The 23,554-nt window shown below is 41.7% G+C and overlaps 1 protein-coding gene across 5 annotated transcripts in view; it reads right to left on the bottom strand.

Moving 5' to 3' along the window:
• Window positions 1-23,554, bottom strand: part of pard3aa (par-3 family cell polarity regulator alpha, a) — a 300,089-nt gene that overhangs the window by 121,207 nt on the left and 155,328 nt on the right. For 4 of the 5 annotated variants that reach the window (XM_079661513.1, XM_079661515.1, XM_079661516.1 and 1 more), the window contains 3 exons: window positions 15,888-16,076; window positions 15,208-15,378; window positions 4,918-5,065 (listed from right to left, as the gene is read on the bottom strand). In XM_079661513.1, the coding sequence (XP_079517639.1) occupies window positions 4,918-5,065; window positions 15,208-15,378; window positions 15,888-16,076 (508 nt within the window). The remainder of the gene's footprint in view (window positions 1-4,917; window positions 5,066-15,207; window positions 15,379-15,887; window positions 16,077-23,554) is intronic. The other variant, XM_079661514.1, reaches the window with a different exon arrangement.

Below are 23,554 nucleotides of genomic sequence, written 5' to 3'. Positions count from 1 at the left end.
CAAACCTTTTTAAAGGTCAACCTACAGTGTCAACAGTATATAAGGAAGATGTGCCCTCCTCTCCTAGTGTGTTAGTTGTTAGAAACTTGCCATTAAATCAAAAGATACTTAAACATGTAATTATACAAATGGAATCTATTGTACAGTTTGTCCCTAAAGCAAAAAGGAAGTCTGGATCATTTGAAACCAAATACCTGGTGCATTGTACTGTGATCATGTGTGTGTGTGTTTCTTTCAAGCACAAACATGAATCTTTCTTATCACAACATTAGATAATTATATTTTAAATGAAGCCATGCTGAGCTGCACACCCACTCGGCTGTTTTTACTCTGCTTAATTACACTCCTGCTCATGTAGAGGTTGGGAGGAGCCATGCTGAAAAACATGTGAGGTCACCAAACTTCATGGAACAAGCAGAATGATGAAGGAGAAAGTTCTCTTAGCATAGCAGGTGCAAAAGAAATCATGTGAAACCAATCAAGAACATTCTGTGCACACCCACACAGTGCAGGGAAGAGGGCTAATTAGACAAGTGATAACCCCTGTGTAGGTGGACCCATAAATAGTTGTCATGTTCAGAACTATACTTCAAAAATTGTGCTATTATAATATAGTGTTATCATTTAGACTTGAATGGTTATACAATTTGTATCATTTGTATTAGTTCTCTGTGTCCCTTACGGCATTAACTTTTTTTTAATGAAAAGCCGATTATATCAAATGAATTGTTGCTTCAGTTTCAAGCTCCTGTTATTATGCTTTGACCAACCGTGACACTCAATTATAAAAGTGTTATTACTAATGTTATGAGTCACAATTATGCACGTCATTTTATGGGACATTATGTTCAAATTGCTGCCTTAAGAAAGATTATAGGTGCTTTAAAAGAGTTTTGACATAATATTTTACAAAAGTGTGTGGCAAATACACTTTTTTCTTGTTCAAACCACATCAGTGTCGGTGTCATTTACTACCGGGGCACGCTTACAGCAAGCAGTCTGGACACCAAATTAAGGGAGGCCACTCTGCCTCTAGTCCTGCACTGATGGCTGAGCATACAGAGAGGAAGAGTCTGCAGTCGGTGAAATACTGGAGTTTAGGGGAAAGCAGGGTCAAGTCCTGGGAAGACGGTCCCACTTAAACACCATTAGGGAAGACTCTGTGTCTGCCTGAGGACAGCCAGAGGTCAGTGTGTCCTTCTAATTGTGTGTGTGCTGTGCCCTTTTAATAACTACATATCGTCATAATAATTGAACCAAGTGACTAAAATGACGGAACTTTGCAGCCACAAACTTCTGTCAGTGATTCATTTTGGATTTGGGTCAATGTCTACAGGAATTTGCACACTGACCACCTACTTTCCTGTGTGAGAACAACATGTGTCTGCCTGCATGGTTTTGCCACCTCCGGCCTCCCTATCCATCCCTCCCTCCCTCACTCCAGTGCCAGTCCAAGGTATGCTTTCTAACTTATGCATCCGGCCACGTTCACAGAAAGCCTCAGTCCAAGGCCCTCAATTTTCACCCCAGCGTGTGAACCCCGCTCCCAGCTGCACTTTTCAATTAAACAGAACGGAAGGCGAAGCCGAGTGTGATGCTAACGACCTTTGCGTCAAACCTCAGATGTCGCTGTCAAACTGTGCAGATGCAGGCGATATCACTCCACATTTATTTCCCCTTTAATTCACCTTTTCTTTCTTTCTGTTTTTCCTCCTTTGAGAGAGAAATAATCTCTGCTGATTCACTGCTTTCACCCCAAGGGCAAAAGGTGGGTGGGAGTAGAATGAAGGCAGCACAAGAAAAGAAAAGTGTCAGGAACTCATTTTATTTGAGCGGGGAGTCAAGCAGAACGTACTGTATGTTCACCACCTGCTAGCTGTGGATTCAGCCTGTGGCCATGATTCTGTGATGCATGGTGTGTGCATGTGTGAAGCCGAAGCTGACAATATCACAGCATCGCATGGTCTACTGAGGCAAACAGGGAATAGGATTACCTCTGACTATTGATCAGCTGAATGTGTGTGCCCACGGACAAACACAAACGCACCGACACACAAACAACTTCTAAATTACAGCCTAAACACTACAGGGAAGATCAAGGCAAAGTGCCCTTACAATCAATGTAATGGTGCCATACCAGCTTAATAGCACCTCTCTCCTTCCTGTGCCATTTGGTGCTTTTCTTTGCTGTAACCATGGTAATCATAGTTCCTATCATTCTTTGAATTGTACCTTACCCTCCATGGAGACCAATAGGTATTCTTTCAGTTTTAGAAGGAAGGCAGCAAGCTACATGTGACCGCTGGGAGTAAAACAAGCTGGTCCAGATTCTGATCAATACCTGGCTGAGTTGAGATAAGGCAGTAATAGAACTCTCCAGATGCTTTTAACAGAAAATAGAGAATGTAGCAATAACAATATTAGTTTGGCTGAACTATGTAGTTTACAATTCTGCTGTATTGAATTGCTTTCATCTGCTACAACTCACAATCAGAGTCAGATTTTATTCTTAAGCAGTAAAAACCTTCCATCCTAGTTACCCTCTGAGGCTTTGTCAATTTAAAGCAGTACAGGCAGAATAATGGATCAATCGAGAGGAAGTGATTTAGTTAGAGAGTCCGACTCTGCGCTGTCTTTGGAGATGTAAAATTAGTTTTGTCAGTAATCACTATTTGCTCTTAAGGAAAAATGTATGGCTTGCATTAGTGGAAACAGGCTCTAACCTTATGGAGAAGTTGTACTTGAGAGTGCCAAGTATGTGTGTCGAGCTATATCTATATCCTCCCGTATCCCAAACCTCGCGTCTTGCTTGCGACTTGGTAATTCAGCAGGTCTAGATACACTCGGCATCCAGCTGTCAGTCAAGCCCTAGTGGCTTCGTGACCTTGCCAAGCTGATCCTAGCATCTGTCCTCTAACCATTACTGTCACATCTCACACACCAGGCAATATGTCTGACCACGTCTGAAATAACATATAGAAGAAGATAGAGAGTGGAAACAGCTACTGTCTATCAAGCAAGCCTGCAGAAAAGTAGTATCCACACATACAAATACATTTGAGCTTATACTGAGTGAGGAGACGGCGAGATTATAATGTTACAATGTCACCAAGCCTGATTATCTATAACCTTATTTCAAACCGAAGTGGGTAAGTGTACAAGAGAGGGAACGAATAAAAATCCACTTTTAATGAATATGAATGAGTAAGATATGCCAGGAATACTGACACGTTTAACTTTCAAAGTAAATTGTGTGACATTTGATTAAGGTTAACTAAATCTCAGCTCTCTTTTGTCAATGAGATGCAAGGTCATTGCCACTCGCTTTTCTGCCAGAAGAATGGCAAAAAAAGATCAGATACTCAGCAAAAGGCAAGAAGTGGCCAAACCCTAGGAAGCAGCATATAACTGAATCTCTTCCTCAGGTGCTGCATTGTACCTGAGTGCGGTGGTGTTGCTCTGATGAATATAAACTCAACTCCGACTGTATCACACATTTAAATAACGGAATTGTGTCAAGACCTGTCACAGAATGTAGGCTGAGGTTAATGAAGGCACGACTCAGAGACAGCCTCTAGACAAAAAAAGGAAAGGAACTGACATTTTGTTGCCTCAAGACAAGTCAAGTCAAAGATATGAGACTCCGCTGAGCTTCGGCTGTGATAACTTACTCCTTCAGCACCCACTCCGCCCCAACCCACAAAACTTTTCCACTTGGCTCATTTGACTCCCACTCGGCAGGATGACATGAGTGTTGGGCGCCCTTGAAGTTTCAATGGCAAGAAACTTTTCCATCAGCGCGCCCACATTTTCCGCTTATGATCACAGCGGCGTTTGGAAAAGCCTGCGTCGGAAAAGCCATTGGAATAAATAAGCCAAACTGAGGGGGAAACATTTGATATGAGACACGATGAAAGGGTGAAGAAAAAGAAGGGGAGAGACAGACACAGAGGGGGGGAGAGTGTCAGGGGCAAGCCCTATTGATCTGGAGGCTTAATTAACCATCAGATGCCTCTGACACAGCCTCTGATCTCCTACGATCAGTGGCAGAGTGGCACCGCTCGGGGAGATGGTGGGGAAAAGGGAGAATGGATGGAAGAAGGGCAGAAAGTGTAGATCGTTGACAGATTACAAATCCACTCCATCTGAGAAGAGGAAGGTGGAAAGGTGGGAGGTGAAAGAGGAGAGAGAGTGAGGGACTAGGAGACCATGAGACTGTGGAGAGAATAAAACGTTCAGAGAAAGAAACATATAGGAAATTAGGGGAAGGAGAGAAGGAGTGCACAAAGTCTACTGAGTGTTTCATGAAAATGGGATTTGTTTGACTACACTGCATCACCCTCCACAAACACACCCGCCCCCAACACTGATGCAATCATCCAGCCTCTGAGCGTATGCATATGTGAAGGGTCTGTCGATGCTGGGATGACAGCAGTGACTGACCGAGGATTGAATTGCCAATTCTAATACACCTGAAGAGAGGAGATCTTAGCGCGCTGATGTCAACTTGGTGAAATGGAAATTGACCCGAGTGCGGGAGCGGAGTGAAGGCAGGGAGGATTGGGGTTGACGTTAATCCCTGATAGTGAAATAGCGTACCTCGAGATGCAGAGCAGTGAGGGGGGATGAGGGTTTGAAGGTGATGCTGGTTGGGGGTTTAGGGGAAGGAGATAGGAGAAGCACATAAGGGCTGGGGTTGGATGTTAAAATTGATCAGGAGATGTCAGTTTACAGACAGCCCCAATCCAGGGGAAATATATCCAATGAGCATGAGGTTAACAGGTCAAGTACACTCCCAATCAATGTGAATGGGGAGAGATTGGTCCAAAATGGGTAGAGTCGTTCTGTTTATTAGAGGTTGAAAGAGACAAAAGGGTGTTGAAAGGGAGGGTGAGTGACACAACGTAGAGGACTCACCAATGCGTCCGATTGTATTAGCCTGCGGTTTGGTGTGGTTTTCCAAGCTGTCAATGCTTTCATACAGGGAGTTTGAAATCCGGCGCTCATGGTTGTCCAGTAGAGGGTTCACAGGATTCATTAAAACTGGAGGGCTTCCGGGGGCTTCCTACAGAAAACAGGAAAAAGATGACAAGTATAGTGTAAATGTATGTTCTTCTTAATCAAATATAAAGCAGTAATATTATATAGGGCTATTTTAATCAAAGACGTTTGAGATATAATACATTCATAACTTAATGGCTCAAGGAAATCTCACATATTTGACGTCACTCTACTACTAAGACTACTACTACTAATGCTTTACTACAACTTACAGCAATAAGTAACATTTATTAACTCAAATGTCTTGCATTATTCTGTACAGTATATTATAAACCCTGATCATTTCTATTACATATGATTGATTGTGCCAAATGACATTTGTTTTTACTTTTTTGTATGCATGTAGTATATACACCGAAAAGAAGGAATTGGTCTATATAAAACGTCTCCTAATGTGCTTCCATCAATAGCCTAGAAACACGGAACCGGGGCCTCAGCATCCATCTCGGCTTACGTGGGTATTTTCTGGCTCAGCAGTGTGAAACGGCTCCTGAAGTAGACCGAGCTGGATAAAGCTCCATGGATTTCCCATAGGCCGATAGACAGCTGTCTCTAACAATGAACCCTAGTAAATGGACCAGTGACATTTGCCATGTGGTCGATATGCCTGCACTGCTGGATATTGAGCCCACTGTATACACTCAGTGCATGTGTCAGTCTTGGCAGGGGGGGACACAGTTAGCGGTTAGTCTTTGGGTCTGGAACCACTGGGCCCAGCTACTGTGTCCGGTCTTCATGAGCCAATAGTCTGTCAAATTTATTTTTAGGATAGAGACAATGGAGCGACTACAGTATGAGTCAGGATGTAGAGAGGGAAACAGCCACGTGCAGAGAATTATAGAATAAAGCTTTGGTCTTGGCCTTATTTCCCATAATGCTTCATAGAAGCCTATGGGCAGCCGGAGGAATGCACTGAAGAAGAACTCTCTGTACAAAATCTTTTACAGATTGCCCCCTCACAGCTAGATCATTTTGCGCGGTCCAACTTTGGACCTCCAGCCAGATTTAAAACCAGGAGGCTAATATTGATGTCTCACAACACTGCTGGCTCACGGCCAGGGGACTGAAAGATAGGACAACAACTGCAGCAGGAAGACAGGAGAGCAGGAGGAGGTGGTGGGGAGTTTTCAGTAAACAAATGAAAGGAATAACAAGGAAGAAAGGGGAGGGGTTGGAGCTGAAGCCCAAGTGCAGTGTCGGTGCTGCCAAGTGGCCTCCTCTTGGGGTAGCGTGCACTAGAAGACGCATAGCAGGGTAGAGGGACTTATCGGCTGTTTAATATGAATTAGAGGTTTAATGAGGTTGAGCTCGTCGGACTTTATCGGGACAACGTGTTGATAAGAGCTTGGGGCGAGGAGGGAAAGTGTGTGTGTGTGTGTGTGTGTGTGTGTGTGTGTGTGTGTGTGTGTGTGTGTGTGTGTGTGTGTGTGTGTGTGTGTGTGTGTGTGTGTGTGTGTGTGAAAGGGGGGCTGGGTCAAACAATTACAATCAGAGCCACGGCCACAGGCAGCCTTATAATAAAAAGCATGTCCCTGGATGAATCAGAGTCAATAAAGCTCAAATTGCCAAAATAAAGATTTATTTTACTCGCATCTCTTTAACTCAACCCCTCTCTGCTCTTTTTTTAATCTACTTCGGGTCTGTCATGAGTTGAATGGAAGTAAGATTGAGGGTTTCAGGTAAGAGGTAAGAAAATGTGTGTGGATGAGAGAGTGAGCAGCTGAAAATCAAATGATATGAAAACTATGTATAGAATGTGTCAAGAAGAATAGATATCAGACGGACCACTATGTAGCTGCCTACTTATTATCTCTGAGCGTAGAACAGACTCGTTTAAAAAGCATTCAATTGCTCCTCTGGCAAATAGACTTTAGAATCAACTTCACATAGGCAAAATGGCAGCTATTTAATCTGTGTGTATCCAGTATTAATTAAGTGTGCCTCTGTGCATGCTAATGCGTTAGCACACCGTGCATGTTTACTGACTTGCAAATGTTTACTGACTAGTGCATGACAAGCAGGCATGTACAATCTTCACTCCCTGCTTTCACCTGATTTTTCATTGTGATTCAACACTTTGATGCAGCAACATATGCATTTTGTCATAAATGCAGCAGAAGGAACATGCTAACAAAGTTAATTGGATAGTTATTAGCATCAAACATCACATATGTCTCATATATCTTACACATCTTAGGTGTCTTTTTTGCAATTTTAGTTCTTTTTTACCACTGGTTCTCCTCACCTCCTCATGTGTTTAACCTCTCTTAATCTAGTCATTGTCAGAGTGGATTATCCTGTTGCTTATGGACAGGACAGAGCACTGTTACTTACACTGAGCACAGCCAAGATCAAGATGCAGCTGCTCATCTCCCCGTGGACTTACTAAGCATGCCTGTGTTTGTGTGTTCAAGGTAATGCTGTTACTGAATGTAGTGGGAGAGTGTTTGTATGTGTGGATACCTGTATTCATGTGTTGTTGTTTATATTCTTTTGTGGTGATTGCAGACTCATGCACAAATGTGTTTTTGCCCGTGCATCAGCATCTCCCTGACCTTGACTACTCTGTGAGAGAGAAGCAGCAGTGTGTTGACAGTGCTGGTCTTAAGCTGTCAACTAAGGCTAATAATGTCGAGGCCATGGCCATTTCCTGGCCTTATATCCAGGTCTCAGCCTGTTGCCATGGCCCTAATCCAGTCAACCTCCACCATAATGCTGTAATTACAGTCCTTAAGCTGCTGCATCCTGCCCCAGGCACAGCTCACCTATCTGCTGGCTAGATTCCCCACTTTCATTAGCTTCTCACATCCACCTAGTCCCTCATCTAATACCAGAGCTTCATAAAGTGAGTGCCCAGGTCTGTTAGGAGTTCTGAGCAAAACTTCACAACCGCATCAGCACAACAACATCAGCACATCAGCAGGGTATGGGAGGAAAACCTTAAGTCTGTTCTTCCAAATAAAGACATAAGTAACTTGCTACAGAGATTTAAAAAATAACCCATTGGCAATCCAAGGGAAAGTCAGGAAAACTCTACGTAAAAATCCACTGACGCAATATGACCGATCACCAAAAGTCCGTCTTGGTCATTGTGATCCATCAAATAGTAATGGGAGATATCCCAGAAATGGTAACTGGTGAAACAACCAAATAATAATAACATTGCAATGGTTTGAGGTCGGCTGGTAGCATGGCTAACAATACAAGTGCAATAAAAACATTGAAATGTATGCCCAAAAACGCTATTAACATATAGAGCTCAACAATGTTTGGGGTTGTCTTTACCTCATTGTTGGCTATAACGTTCACCACCTTTATTACATAGTAAGACAAATAAGACATAATGCGTCATTGTCACAACTTATAGTATTGTTTTTTGTAAAAGGCTCCCATTTTAAATTCAGCACACAAACTCACTTTTTGTTTAACAGTAAGTAAGTTACTCCAACAGCTCTTCTCTCTTCATGATGGTTCTGTATTTCAGTCATCTGTCCCTGTTAGCAAAGTTCAAGCAGAGTGCAACAGTAATACACAGCTATGAACAGCACGTGAACTATGCTGCAAAGTGAAAGGAATGTGTGTGTGTGTGTGTGTGTGTGTGTGTGTGTGTGTGTGTGTGTGTGTGTGTGTGTGTGTGTGTGTGTGTATGTGTGTGTGTGTGTGTGTGTGTGTGTGTGTGTGTGTGTTCAAATACACGTGTATGTTGCTTAAAAACATTTCAGTGTTTAGTACACGCTTCACCTCCACTGCCCTCCACCATGCCCAAGCAGTACACTCAACCACCAGATTCAATATATTATTTTCTCAATTGGTGCTATTGAGTTTCCCCTGCTGCTCCTAAATGAGTTAGTCCTCAGAGAGCCGGCTGGGAATGAGGGCCCAGCAGCGCTGGAATTGCATTTCTGCTGCTCTGCGATCTACTTTCCTCAATTTAGTCACCCTTTCACTGCAAACTGCATTTCCCAGAGTGCACCGCAGTGTGCCCTAACTGTATCTACTTCCCTTGAATCACCATTTGCCATGACAGCATGGGACCTGTAGTCCCTACAAGCCATGATCTAACCAGACTTCAATCACTCCTTATTAAGACAAGAGGCGGGGGTCCACAAAGATTTCCCTGCCTCTGATGTAGGCCAGCATCTCAATGTTTTAAGGTCCCTCACAGTGGAGGTTAGCTCAATACTAATAAAACCATAATTTACTAAACCAAGCCTCTGATTGATAGCTCTCTCAGGGCTCTATCGATCAGCCACTCTCTCGTCCAAGTGAGCATCCTTTGTTAGGGCCAGCCACTTCCTTCCCCCTTGTCTCTTTGCATAAACGTTCTCTTTGTGACTAACAAGCAACTATTTTGGAATGGAAAACAAACAGGGTCATTGGCATGCTGAGGAAGCTTCTTCAGTGCTCCTTAATATACATAATAAGATGTTATGTCCAGTTGCTTCACAGGGTTTAGTAATCTACTATGTCTGTTAGCTTCTATGATGCATCAATGCTAAGGTGAATACAGGGATAAAGTATCTTCTGCTTTGATCTTTCTCCTGTCCTCCCTGCTGCTGCTGCTTATCATCAATAATAAAGCAGTACTTCAACCATAATCCCTCATAGTTAGTTGTAACATAGAAGAGAATGGTAAACTATGATCCTGATCAGATTGACTGTTTGAGAAAGGGTCCTTTGTTGGTGAAACCCTATCCATGTCAATTGCATCATTTTGATTCCAATTACTGTTGTTTGTAATCTTGAATCATGTCATTATGTCAGCCTAAAAATGTGGGTTAACCCACCGCCTCCCTATTCATGCTGTCCTGTCATCTTTATGCATCATGCTGTTATGAACATTCCTTCAATTTAAAGAACTGACGTTAATTAGCTGTCATGCACATCAGAAATCCTCAGTGGAGTAAATGTCAGCATAGTGATTCGTTCTTTGAGGACAAGGCTGGACACTTCCATAAATGTGTTAATATGTCAGTGGCTGAAGAAAATTAGAAAACAGGAATCAAGAAACAGGTTTCTCAAGTGACTAAATATGCTGGCAACTTTGCAGTGGTTTCTTATCCCACATGATATTTACATAATTGGGATTGCTGGACTGTGAAGTATTTTAAATGGTCAAAAAGGGGGAATGCTTTACATAAAAGCTTTACATTTATGTCTTAAGGGCGGTCATGAAAGAAAAACTGTGCTGAGATGAGCACAAAAAGAAAGTGAAAGTTAAGAAAATCTGAAGCTAAAGGACTGAATCGTGGCTCCACCTTCCTTAGGCTGAAGCTAAGTCTCAGGAATTATCATGAGAACTCTATGGCGGAGAACCACAATTTAAAAATAGTACACTGTGAAATGAACTCAATCCGTAGATGCGTGGTATCTCAAAGGAAGACAGGGAAGATGAGAAAGGTTTGGGGGGGGAAACATCTCTGATTAATGCAGTGCTTCATTGGCAAGTTGCCGTAGCGCTGTCAAAAAGGACAACAAATACACAACAAGACAACAAGTCTGTCAAAAATGGTGGATGTCTGCTGCAGCTCTTTTTCATAAATAACATCCCAAATGCACAGAGACTCATGTGCGCGAGTCATGGGATGAATTCTAAATCAGAGAAATTAAACCCAGCCACAAGCATGCTTATCATCGGCCTGTCTGCCTTTTGATGCTGGTGAGATAAATATCTTAGTAGTGTCATGAACTTCCAAGGCGGTTGTAACAGACAGAAACATCCAGCGTTGTGTGAAAGTTCACAAACAGGATAAGAGTGAGAGGCGGGGGGGGGGGGGGGGGGGCTCAGACATAAGCTCAGACATAAAATCCATCTTTTATGCTCGGAAACTTTAAATCTCATCATATTAGCTGCTGTTTTGTATTCTTATAATCCTCTTTGTATTGAAATGAGTTCTGATGATTTTTAGATATAGCCATGGTAGAGATGAAGGCAACTGATCACCTTGGGAGCTAAAGACTTAAGATATCTATAAAGTGCTAATGAATACGTTGTATGTTACCTCAGAAGTTATACTGATCAATCTGCAGAGGATCCAGCACACTTCCACCTCAGCCAACTACAGATTCTTACATTTTGTTGGTGGTTCTTCAATTATATTTGAAGTTCTCTTTGGCGAACAACAGACATTCTTCCAAAAAGGCTGATAAATATGGGTTGGCAGCCAGAAAACATATCATAAATCATAAATATCAGGGGACACAAAAGGCTCAAAGTGGAAAATGGAACACTGACTTCCGTTAACCAAACTACTGTAACAGATCTTCTTTGATTCAGTTGCAGCACTTTGGGTTTGTGACTCAAAGATTAGTCTCTGAACTAAAAATGTAGACGATTGAGAACTTTCCAAAAATGTGGCCATAAAAAATGAACTTAAAATTACTTTTTCTAAATGTAATTGCTTAAACACATGTGACAATATATTAATAGAACCCAGATATAGACGAATAAATTATACAGCCTCTGAAGCAGCAATGCAATTACAATTTCAAACAAATTGGCAGTGACCAATCATATCGCCTGACTATCTGGGGCAGAGTGGTAGTTTTTCAAACAAGGGAAAAAAGAACTGAACTGAACAGAACAGAAGTATGAGTAATTGTTTCCGGTACAGAGTGTGTGGATATAAACTGTGTGCGTATGTATGTGTACTTAGCATAATTCAAATTATTCTTTTTCAGACTGCACCTTTATCTTCTGTCTGAGTGCATATCCATGGCATTCTTAATGGCTGGTTAGCAAGAGCAGTCGAAATCAACTGAAGACATTTTGTTACTTATTTAAGAAACTTCATTAGCTATTCTTCTACTCACTGTTATCCTGTGACCAGAGTCTTCCTTGACACGTGCATTTTTAGGCTTGGAATTGAAGCAATAAAGGGCTCTATTTGTCAGATTTTGAATCAGGCTCATGGGGACCTTCCGGGGTTTGTTCTCCATTAAAAAATAGTCCTCTTACAGAGCAGTACATCGCTTTGTTAGACTCGAATAAATCCTTAATCATACTCAAGTATGCTTCTCTTTATTCCAAGGTCGGATTGAAAAAAAATCTAATTTCCACCCAAGGCAAAGGCCACTCATTGCCAATGCTTTAATTGCATCAGAAATAGACCAGGTGCTCCACAGCAAACATGGAAGGAATTATCAGCAGAAGGAACCGGCATATTAAAACTTGTCTTTTCCACAGGGAGGATACGCCTGGATGGACGTAGCCCCAAGTCCTGATGAAAGCAAATGGACTTCTGGAAGACCTAGGACAATGTGTGGAAGTGTGTGTGTGTGAGGTTTTAGTTTAGTTACATCCCATTGAAGAAGACGGATACCAACTCAGTGACTGGTGTATGGTTTTGCAAACACCCACCAAACCAAGCTTAACCTTAAAAGAAACATTACAATGTTTTCAAAGAAAATACGACCAATGCTTAGCCAACAGGCCCTAGCAATGATGAAATAAAGGCAGTGGGGTGGCCTGGATACGCTGCAGCCATAGAATTGGACCCCCCCCCCAGATGCATTAGGCTGTGCTGCTCAGCTCCTCTCCCCTGCAGACAGTGATGGATCTGATTCATTTCAATGGTGGCCTCCAGTGCTCACTCCCATTCGGCTGGGTGACAGTGGCAAACTGGCGCTGGCTCCCCACATATCTGCCCGGCCGACACAGGAGAAGGGGGGGGGGGGGGAAGAGATTGCCGGGAGCCTATGTCGACATTTAACTTTTCTTATTGCAGGGTTGCAACTGATCCTAAATTCTACATTTACCTTCTCATCTTTTCTCCACTATGAGTACATTAAAATCTCCTCAAGTGTTTTAATGGCACCTATTCAAACCATTAGGCCTTGAGAAAACACTGCATCTTTAGCTCCTTACAGTGTTAATGGGAGTTTGATTTATGGAACCTAAAATGCACTATTACATCTCAATCTCCTGCTATCTCATGGCAACTGATGTTGAAGTAAATGTGAAGTTATTAACACAGTGTTTCCATAAATGGATCAAAAATGTTTAACCTGAAAATATAATTATTCCACAAACAAACTGTTGGTGTAATAATGACAGTAAAAGAAGTTTCTGAAAAAGTGTTTGTGTGTGACCTTAACTGTCTGCTCACTGTCAGTGTGTCTACCTGTCTGCCTGCTGGTGAGGGATTAGGAGGACAGGAGAGTGACTGGACCGAAGTGATAGAACTCACTGAACCTTAAGGCTGAGCTCTCCCCGTAGGGACATCTGTCCTCTCCTCCAGATTGGACAGGGTAGGGTCGAAGCTGTGTAGACTGAAACCAGCTCTGTGTTTAAAAAAGGCATGGGGCTCCGTGTCGCTTTAGGTGCAGGTTCATCTATGAAATATGTCAGTCTTTTTAGATCCGTACATTTTAATGGTTGTAAAATGCATTTATAATAAATTGTATGTATTATAATTAAAAGGTGAACAGTAGAAGTATGAGGGTACATGGTAATCTTACCCTGAGGGGGACGTCATATTTAATTGCAGCTAAAGTTAGGGCATAGTTAAATATTTTGTGAGACGATCCAGTGTTAGTTTTTCTTTCTGTGTTGGCACTATTAATGCTTCAACAAAGTTAAATGAATGACACAGTAGAGTTGTTTCCATGCGGTGCTGTTGTTTCTTCTGAGACCGGACAGAACAATTGGAAACGAGAGTTCATGGCGAGAGGATTTAACTTTGTGATGGTGGAAAACATAGCACTGTGAACAGCTCATAGGGTAATGCATTTTGCTGAGGAATGTTTTGTTTTTCACAGGATAACCACAAATCCCATTAAACCTGCTGCTTCCTTTTTAAGATAAATAGCAGTTACCTTCTCGGGTAGTGCACTGCATGCCTTTGTTTTGACAAAAAAAGAAAAGGAATAAAATAAGCTCCTGTTTTTGTGCAATAAAGCAATCCAGCAGATGTAGGCAGAGATCTCCTTACAAAATTAAGAGAGATGAACCAAGAGGCAAAACTGTTAGAGTAAACGTAATGCAGCAATGTATGAGTAATACCTGTGAGAATTCAACTCCACTCCCTGGCTGTATTTATCCAATGTTCTACCTCTTAACTATGGAGCACCACATGTTGGGGGGTAAGGGAGGTGATAACGGACATTAAAACACGAAGAAAAACAAGCGCACAGAGCGTCGGGGGGGTGCTCTGTAGTGAGACACAGAACACTCGAAGGATGAGGGCTTGCAGAGAGGGTGAAGGGCAGAAAAGGGGGGGAATGGGGCTCTGTGTGGTACTCCAAACTGACACACAGCCACGGGACACAGGCTCCAATTAGAGTCACTGCAACACTAATCAAACCTGATCTACAACCTCTGGCTGCAGGGTGACTGATCGTGTGTGTGTGTGTGTGTGTGCGTGCGTGCGTGTAAGTTGTGTTCAAACATGTATCCCCAACACTGAAATAAACCGTGCTTAGTGTTTCATATTTAGCTAAATCAGGTTTGCATTCATTTAGGTTTTCAGTGCAGTATGTGTAAGAGTGTAGTTATAGAAAGGTAGGCTGGGATTAGCTCAATGTCACAATGGGCATTTCATGAAGTCGAAATCCCCTCGCCTAAATATTCTTCACTTTTGCCTTGTGACCAAAATCCACCAAGCTGCAATGCATATTCCGTTATCTGTCTATCCTACAGTGTTATTCCGCAGGCCTGTCAATCATAACCCAGTGAAGTGCTTCTTAGATATCTTATCAAGGCCCACCGTGGGCAAAAAAAAGTCACATAGAATGGGGGGAAATGGGACTGTTTGAAGATTTGCATGATGGTGTGGTCGCTTCCTAAAGGTCCTCTTCAAGCTATCTCAAAGCAACAATAACCTATAGCCAATGGCAATGTAGACGATAGCTACTCTCGTTTATCATTCAGTGCTGTTGAAATGTGGCTATCAGTCTTCTTCATTTAATATGTATTCCACTCGTACGTAGACAGGATTTGAATTGGATCATGCATGTGTGTTTGTTGAGTTTTGATATACATTGTGTATCTTGTGATTTGCACACATGAGGGAACTGAAATGTATGCTTCTTTGAGAAAAGGCAGCTCGTTCTAAATAGAATATTAGAATAAAGTAAATCCCGATCTGACTCCTTGTGATGCCTCAGAGCGTATTATTGTGACTCCTCCCTGAGAGTTACCCTTACCTCATTGTTTTTGGACACATGCCGGGCCACGATGAGCTGAATCATCCCTCGTATGTTGCCCTCAACAGACATGGATGTGCGCAGGGTTTCCATGGCGTCCTGGTTGGTCATACCATGCAGTGACTCCCCATTGATTGCAATGAGCTGGTCATTGACTCGTAGACGGCCATCCTGCAGACAAACCCCATCACAACAAAGTTAGATCTGAGTCATAAAGTTTTAACATATTCTAAATACTGACTGTTTGCATTGATCAATGGAAACATTTGAACAAGAACTACATGTACATTTGGCAGCTGGGATAACATATACACCTTCTCCTAAAAAATCCCAATAAATACAGGAGTATGATCACTATCTCGTTTCCCTATTTTGTGTCTTATTGGAAACATTTTGAATTTTTACATTATATGACAAACAATTCAAAACTATAACAACTCAAATTGAAAAGTGTATGGGTATAATACAATGTATTATTCTTCAGGATAAGAACATTCACAACATAGTAGTTAAGCCACTTAAACAGTGGGCTCCATGGATCTTGGTAGTCCACCGTATCCTTGTACTTATATGTAAGTAGGTCCTTAAGTTACACTAAAGGCAATGAAGGCAATTAATAAAGTAATGGTCGAATTGTAAGTGAGTGGGAGCAATGTAAATGGATGGGAGTGGTGACTTGCCTTGCTAGCAGCACCTCCATTAATTATGGATTTAACAAAGATGCCCAAGTCAGCGTGGTTCTCCTTGGACCGGTTCCCCTTGACGCTGACCCCCAGGCCTGCTGAGCCAGAGTCACTCAGAGGGATCTCAAAGGTCATGAACTCCTGTGTACCATCAGGGGTTAACACGATGTCGTCCTCTTCTGCCTGCTGTGGGTATTATTAAAGAGGGAGAGCGAGAAAGAGAGAACGATAAATAATAATTTGTTCTGGCTTTGGAACATCTAAGAACAAACAGTGGCAATGTAGTTGCTACATTGCCACTGTTGGATTCAAATCTATGTGTGAAGTTTACAACTCCAACTTTAATTTTGGTAAAAAAAAATGAAAAACTAAGTTAAAAAAAATATGTAAGAGAGAAAAAATGAACAGAAAATGAAATAACTGGGATGGTGAATGACAAGAAAATGATGAAGCAGGCGGGAGACAAGATAAAGAGGAGAAAGATGAGGGAGCAGGAGAAGAAAGCGAATGGATGGCAAGCATGTCACAAACCTCAGGGCTGTCAGCGTCAATTGGCCGTACTGTCTAGCCGAGCGCTGCTAATTCCTGTCTACCGTCATGAGCTCAGTGTAGGAGCAGTGGGGACAGCGAAGAACTTTGAAAGCGCCAGGTAGCAATTTGGTGCTCAAAAAAAACATTGGGTTCCATTGAACAACACCCCTTTGAAGGATAATTTGTGACACGTTAAGAACACGACCCTCCTTCCCCGAGCGATCCATGGGCCTTTTGTTGAAAATTACCATAGTAGCGTTTTGTTGCAAGGCCTGTACTGCACATGTTCATGCCTGGTACACACACAAAATGGCTCATTTCAGCTGCCAGAGAGGTGTGAGATAGAGTGTTGAGGGTCTAGCACCCAGCACGATCAATTCAGCTGGAAAATAGTCTATCAAACAACCACCACAGTCTGTTATACAATTTCCACTGGTATATAACAATGAGCATAAAAAGTGGAGAATAGGTGTGAGAGACCTGAGGTATAAAATAAATGGTATTTCCGTTTGTTGACTTCAGTAAAACCTAATCAAGATGTTAAAAATTATTTTTGTTCAATTACTTTTGAGCAATGGTCGATATGCCTTGGCTGAGTCAATGTTTTAAAACCAAAAGTGTGTAGAATGAGTGGTTACTTTCCCTACAGATGTTCCTATACATTCCTGCTCAAAAGTAAGATTCAGATCTATAACACTGTGATTGGCCAGATTGTACAGTACGTGTGTAGTTATTGCCATGGCAGCCAAATCCACATGAACAATGCTGGCGGTGAGCGCAATCAACCCCAGGAACCAACCGCAATAACCCTTTAAACAGACTCACATCGATACATGTGGGCACACACACACACACACACAGCCAGATGGATGGCAGCCAGGTGTGTGCCCTTCACAGCTGCTCGGATAAAGAGTAAAGAAAGGGAAAGATAGAGCATAGGGTGTTTCTCTTTTCTTTTTCGGACACTGAGGAGTTATTAGGATGCAGCGGTGCGTTCAGGTGGAGGCTCTTTTCAACACCCTCTGACTGAGCCCCTATTCTCCAGACAGCCCAGCTACCTGCCCCCTTTTCTACTGCTTTTCTTCTCCAGCTTTCAAAATAGCAGTACACCTGTCAGTACAACCTGCCAACTGGGCTTTGTCCGTGACTGGACCCACAGTCAATTCCGCTCGCTGGAATCCATTTAATCGCGCTGCATTTCAACACTTCCGTTTCTATTACAGAAATCACCGGCTCTTGTCAGGAAATGACCCTTTTCTTCCCCTCAGACGGCTGAATGAAGCAGATAGGGCATAAGTGCAGGTGTAAATATAATGCATCAGCAATACTTAACTTCTCATTCTTGTATTTAGCATGCTTGAATTTTCGCTCCAAAAAGCAGTGATAGCCATATATATTATATTATATTATAATTATAGTATTATATTATATATTATATATTATATTATTATATTATATATTATATTGAAGTAACTTTAACTCAACTTGTGGAATCAGTTGGTTACCAATGCAGGCCCATAGCAACGCAGCACAAACAGACTGTACAATTTCCATTTTGAAAAGAACGCTTGTGCATGAATGGCCTTGTGCGTCATTGGCAGGGTCAGTCTGTATCTTTAATGAAGATGTTTTATCAAAAGAAAATAAATAAATAGTGGCTATGAGTTATGTCCCTGGAGAGGCTTTTAGCCCAGCATTTGAACATAGTAATACATTGGATGAAAACAAATACTTTGGATGGACCCTGTCAGAGCATCTGTGTGTGTGTCTCTGCGTGTGTGTGCGCTCTCCTCTAAAATGATGACAGAATAACCACCCACTCAGAGCTGTGTTCCGGGAATAGCGGGCCGAGGCAGAGAATGAGAGAGCAGTGTAACATTTTCATCAGACAGGAACAAGCGCCGCTAGCCAAGAACGAGTTTGTCAGGCAGCTTGACAGGCCTCGTTGCACCGACTCAGCTCAGGCAGAGCTGGATTTAACTACCTCTGAACACGGGAGAAAGTCACCCTCATTGTTCCAAGCTCAGCCCCGTTTATGCACCTGGGACAGAGGGAACAAAAGCACTGACAATAGATGAAGTGATGTAAAAGCACTGGAACGGTTGCATGCATAAATCAAAAAAGCACCAGGATTGTTTTTATTGATTTGAAGTATGTCTGTGTTATCAGTGAAAAAGTTAAATACAGACCTATACATTTTTCTCCAGAGAAAGCTGCACTTACTAATGATGGTTGACTGTCTCAAATGTCCCCTCTCCTACAGTACATGCTGCAAAGTCATGAACAAACTACATCTGACTTTGAAGACATGTGTCCTTGAGTTCACAAGAGATTTCTGATATTTGATTGTCCCCAGTCAAATATCCAGCTCACACATCGCTTTTCCCTTCATAAAGTAACGCTGTGTTCATCGGCATCATTTAGGTTTATTTGCGGTATTGACGCCATGAAGGTGGAAGGGATTACTTTAATTGAGATACTAACAAATCTGTTTCATCAACAATGGATTAAATGACCTATAATGCTGCAAACCAAACGTTAACCATCCTGTTTTTTGCAGTTAAGTGTCTCTAAAGTCTTATATTTGCTGTCATGATTGAACCCCAATATATATTGTTGGTTAAAACTACGGTGCATAAAAGGTCCATGCTGTACCCAGGTACTATTCATTAAGGTCAAATATAATGTGAAACCATCTTAGGTAGTCAAGAGTGGTTATAATAGAATTATTCATATTATCTGAATAACTCAAGTGACTGCCCACTTGGCCAGCTCATCACAAAAGAAGCCAACGATGTTCTCTTTTTTCCCGCTCTGACACAGCTATGCAGTCACAGTCCATTATACGATTAAGTCGTTTATTAATTAACACTGTGACGGGGTGGCAGCCATTAGTTATAGTCTATTGTCCAGGCAGGGGGGGGGGGGCAGAGAGGCAGCATTTGAGCAGAGGAGGCCAGGGAGAGAAGATCATTGCTCATCAGTATAGCAAAAGAGCCGTGTCTGGTTAATTGGCCTTTTTGTTTTGTTTCTACCTCGCTTAACTTGTCACCTACTAATAAGAAAGGTGTGTCAGAGAAACAGAACTACAGAACAAGAGTAAGATGCAAGGGAGAAAAGGGGAGAGGGGAAGAGTGCAAATGAATCACACTTTCTTCTATTCACACATAACTCAGAGTTCTCCGCACATCACTGCCTAAAACAATTAACACCGCTGGAAACGTCTTTCCACACTTGGCCTTTTTTGGCGACATAAAGGTCATTGGAAATGAATTTAAAAAGGCTAAAAGAAATCAGCCAAGGGTGTAATTGCAAAAGTGGTGCATGGGTGATAAGTATTGTAACACAAATTTCCTCTGGCTGTGTTTTTCCCCGCAACATTTTCCGACAAAGGGGCAGAATATTAAATACCTCTAAGCCTAAAAACAAATCCAGTCTTTTTCAGGTACAATGAAGAGGCGTTTCTGTTAGAGAGCGATGAAGGACATGACCCGCACTGCTAGCTGTGGCAGGATGTAAGTGTTTATAAACTAACTTAACACATTTAGACTTGGCTCTGACAAACTGGGACTGTTACCCTTTGGGGAATTTCCAACGGGAAAGCTCATTTGGCTCATTAACAAAACAAAGTCAGTTTCTATGAGGGCATCTAAGGCCATATCTATCTTGATTGCTGCAAAGGCATTGTGGCTACTGGCTTGTAATGAATGCACTGCTTGGATCTTAAAGTGGACCTATCATGCTGAAGAAGTGTTCAAATCTGGATCAGTCTGTATCAGATCCGTTTGCAGCCCCTTTTTAAAAGATTTGGGTATGGAGGAAAATAGAGAGGGTTGTGTTTTCTGACACTTGGTGAGTTCCCTGACACACCGGGGACACATTCATGTATAAAAGACGTACAAAAGTGCATTTTGCATGATAGGTCCCCTTTAATGTAAGCAACAAAACAATGACCTGTTTTCAGGCGTGAAACTAGATGTTTCTGCGTACGATTGAGGAAGCGATTATCTGTAATCAAAGATAGCATCAAGAATAAAAGTGTATACCTTGAATTGCCTTGTGTTGAAAGGTGCTATATAAATAAACTTGCCTTGCCTTGCCTTGCCTTGCCTATGTATCTAAGTGTACTTTGAAACTCAGAATGTTTGCAAATATGTTTCAGTCGAACCACAGTATAGACGCACATCATGAAGCAGATGCCTCTCATTTCAATCTAATGGTCTATGAAAAGAGCTTTGCTATGTCCAACTGCACATGTACACTTCAACCCATTATGTGTTCTGGAAACAGACGCTGAATCCCCTTCGGAAGAGTGACTGTGTCGCCATAAGTGGCCTTTAACTACCTTGTTTATCGGCATTGCACAATGCTGCGGTGCACCCTCTCTTTCTCTGCACTGACAGCAAGCGTAATTATGGAAACAGCTGTTGAAAAGTGCTAAACGAAAACAGGTGGCGCCGACTAGACACGCTCGGAAATCGTTAACCAGGCTGGCATTGTCTTCCACCACGCTTGGGCAGCATTTACTTTAATTATGACGGAGCACGTTTCTGAACTCTCCGCCTTGATCAGAGAATCTTTCTATAGGAGCCAAATTAATAATGTGAGAAAGACTCATCAGCATTCTTGAAAAAGGAAGGTGATAAACAAAAGAAAAGCACAAAGAGAACAGAGGAAAAAATTGTAAAGTCTCTGGCCGTTTCTCAATCTCGAGGATGCTGGCTTGGTAGTCGCGTACTTCCAAGACACTTCCTTTAGAAACGAAGCAAGTATACTTCCAAGCCACGGCTTCGGAAAACGAAGAAGAATGGAACAGGCTAGCACGTGTGCCACTCTCTCTAACAGTTTCAACATAAACTGTACCGAAAATAAATACCTCACGATGTCTATCTAATTATGAACTTGCTTTACTTTCACGGAACACATTTTTGGTGATAACAAATGTAACAAAGTAACATATTTACCAACACATGTTCTACGCCACTACATACTTACATTTAAATGGGTTTTTGAAATTGGTCCGTGCGCAAAGCATGGTGGGGATTTTAAGGACGCGAAGTCTACCAATGTGCAGCCTCGAAATTTCCCCCAAACCAAGGACGCGGCCTCGGTGGAATTCCAAGTATGCTGGAGATTGGAACAGTACTTCGGCGGCACTCGATGACGTAGCATCCTTGAAATATTGGCTTGGAAGCCAGTATCCTCGAGATTGAGAAACGGCCTCTGCGTTTCTTTGCTGAACATCAGGAAATAAGAGCCAAGTATGAACTTTACGAAGCTTACAGTGAACAAATGGATAAAGTGTCTCTACAAGAAGATGCTTTTTGGAGATGGTGAAGAGCTTTCTGGTGCCATGGTAACACACTGGAGCTCTTACGTACCAGATCATCATGCTCTGTAATTTCAAGACATTTTAAGCCATAAAGTGGAGGAAAAAGTGACTTTTTAAATGCATCCGCTGCTGCCAAACTGCTCTAGAGAGCTCCGCAAATGTATAAATGCCCTCAATAATTGCAGGTTGCGAAACCATGTCTCTACACTGCTCTTCCCGAAGGCCTTTAGAGCAATTCCTTTAATTTAACTTCACCTGAGTTCCAACTGTATTTTTTAGAAAAGATTTACAAAGCAGGGATCAGCTATTTCTGTACAGTTTTAATAGTGGAGCAATTTGCTGATTACACTCAATTATATTCGAGCAGCTGCTGTTTTTAAGTTATATCATTGAGTATGACAGGGAATTCATTATGGAAGATGTGTGTGAATATCTGCGAAAAGGTCCCAGCACTTTAAATTATCAGCTCGACCAGTAGGAAATGCCTCATCTCCTCAAGTTCTTTGCCAGTTTTGCTGGGGTGAAATATCTGGCTCTTTAACCTGCCGTTAATAAAAATAAAGTCCTTAAAGACAAGCAAGAAAGCCTCTGTCTTTAGCACTTTATTAGGAAAAGTTGCAACATATTACATCATCCTTTCAGTGAAAAAGCACTCCAACAGACATCTAATTATATTAACACCAAAGATGTCATTTTTTGGCATGGCTGTAGATTCTGCAAAACTCAAACAGAAGCACTGTTTATCACCACTTCAGTGGAATAACCCTAACGGTTTATCATCATTTGAAAGCTGCGCTCTTAAAGCATCCGAAGGTTAATGATTCTGCTTTGTGTTTGTTTGTGGCAGGGCTGGAAGAAGATGTAAGCCAATGCGGAAGCTAAAAGTTGTTTCTGTCTAATCTCTTAAATGATTTATATATTTTGCATTTTAAAGCAAATTGATCATATTGATCAATTCTGTATTGTGTAAAATGGTCTTGCTCATCGTTAAGCACAAACTCACCAAAGAAATGTCTCGTTCTGTACGTGCAAACCCCCTTGGAAATAAAACCATTAAATGGATTCAACATAAGTATAGACCGCAGGTGTAAGCTTAAAGATGCATTCATTGCCAGATATTCTTGTTCACATAAAGGAACCCTTATTCTCAGCTTGGATGTTGTTTTTCCATAATCTACCTTTACAACGTTTAACAAAACTCTCCTACAGTAGACTTAAGAAATAACAATGACAAAGTTAAATGATATGTTTAGAAGTAAATAAAAGACTGAGGAGGATGACCTTGGCTCTGCCTCAACAGATCTCTGTATCATATATTTGCCTCCAAAGACGGGATCATCTTTTTCTGCTTTGAATCAATTCATGTTTCCTCTACCCACTCTGTAAATGGATCTTGGCAGTGATGAAATCAATACAGCTTCACAAGTCTGTTCTTGTCTTCAACTTATAAACAGGGGGGGTCATAAATGGTAACCTCAATACAACAAATTGAATACATGGCAGTACAACAAAAGCCAGTTGTGTAACACTGTTAGTGGAATGATCAACAAAAGGTACATAGATATCATCTGCTGTAAATAATTGCAAAGCAACACTAACGATGATTGCCTCGACTTGGAAAAGAAAAACAATGGTGAGTTTGTTTGGAAGTATGTTCAATGTCAGTGAACCCAATGCCTTTATTTCTAAGGGACTTGTATAAATAGGATTTCAGCCAAAGCAATTGTGCAAAAATATGGAGTACGTACTCTTGAATGCCTCAATTACAGTCCAGTGGTAAAAACATGACGTTGAGGATTTT

Source organism: Notothenia rossii (genome assembly GCF_949606895.1).
Source record: "Notothenia rossii genome assembly, chromosome: 12".
Classification (NCBI taxonomy): Eukaryota; Metazoa; Chordata; class Actinopteri; order Perciformes; family Nototheniidae; genus Notothenia; species Notothenia rossii.
Note: the sequence above shows the minus strand (reverse complement) of the source record. Positions and strands in the feature narration are given on the sequence as shown.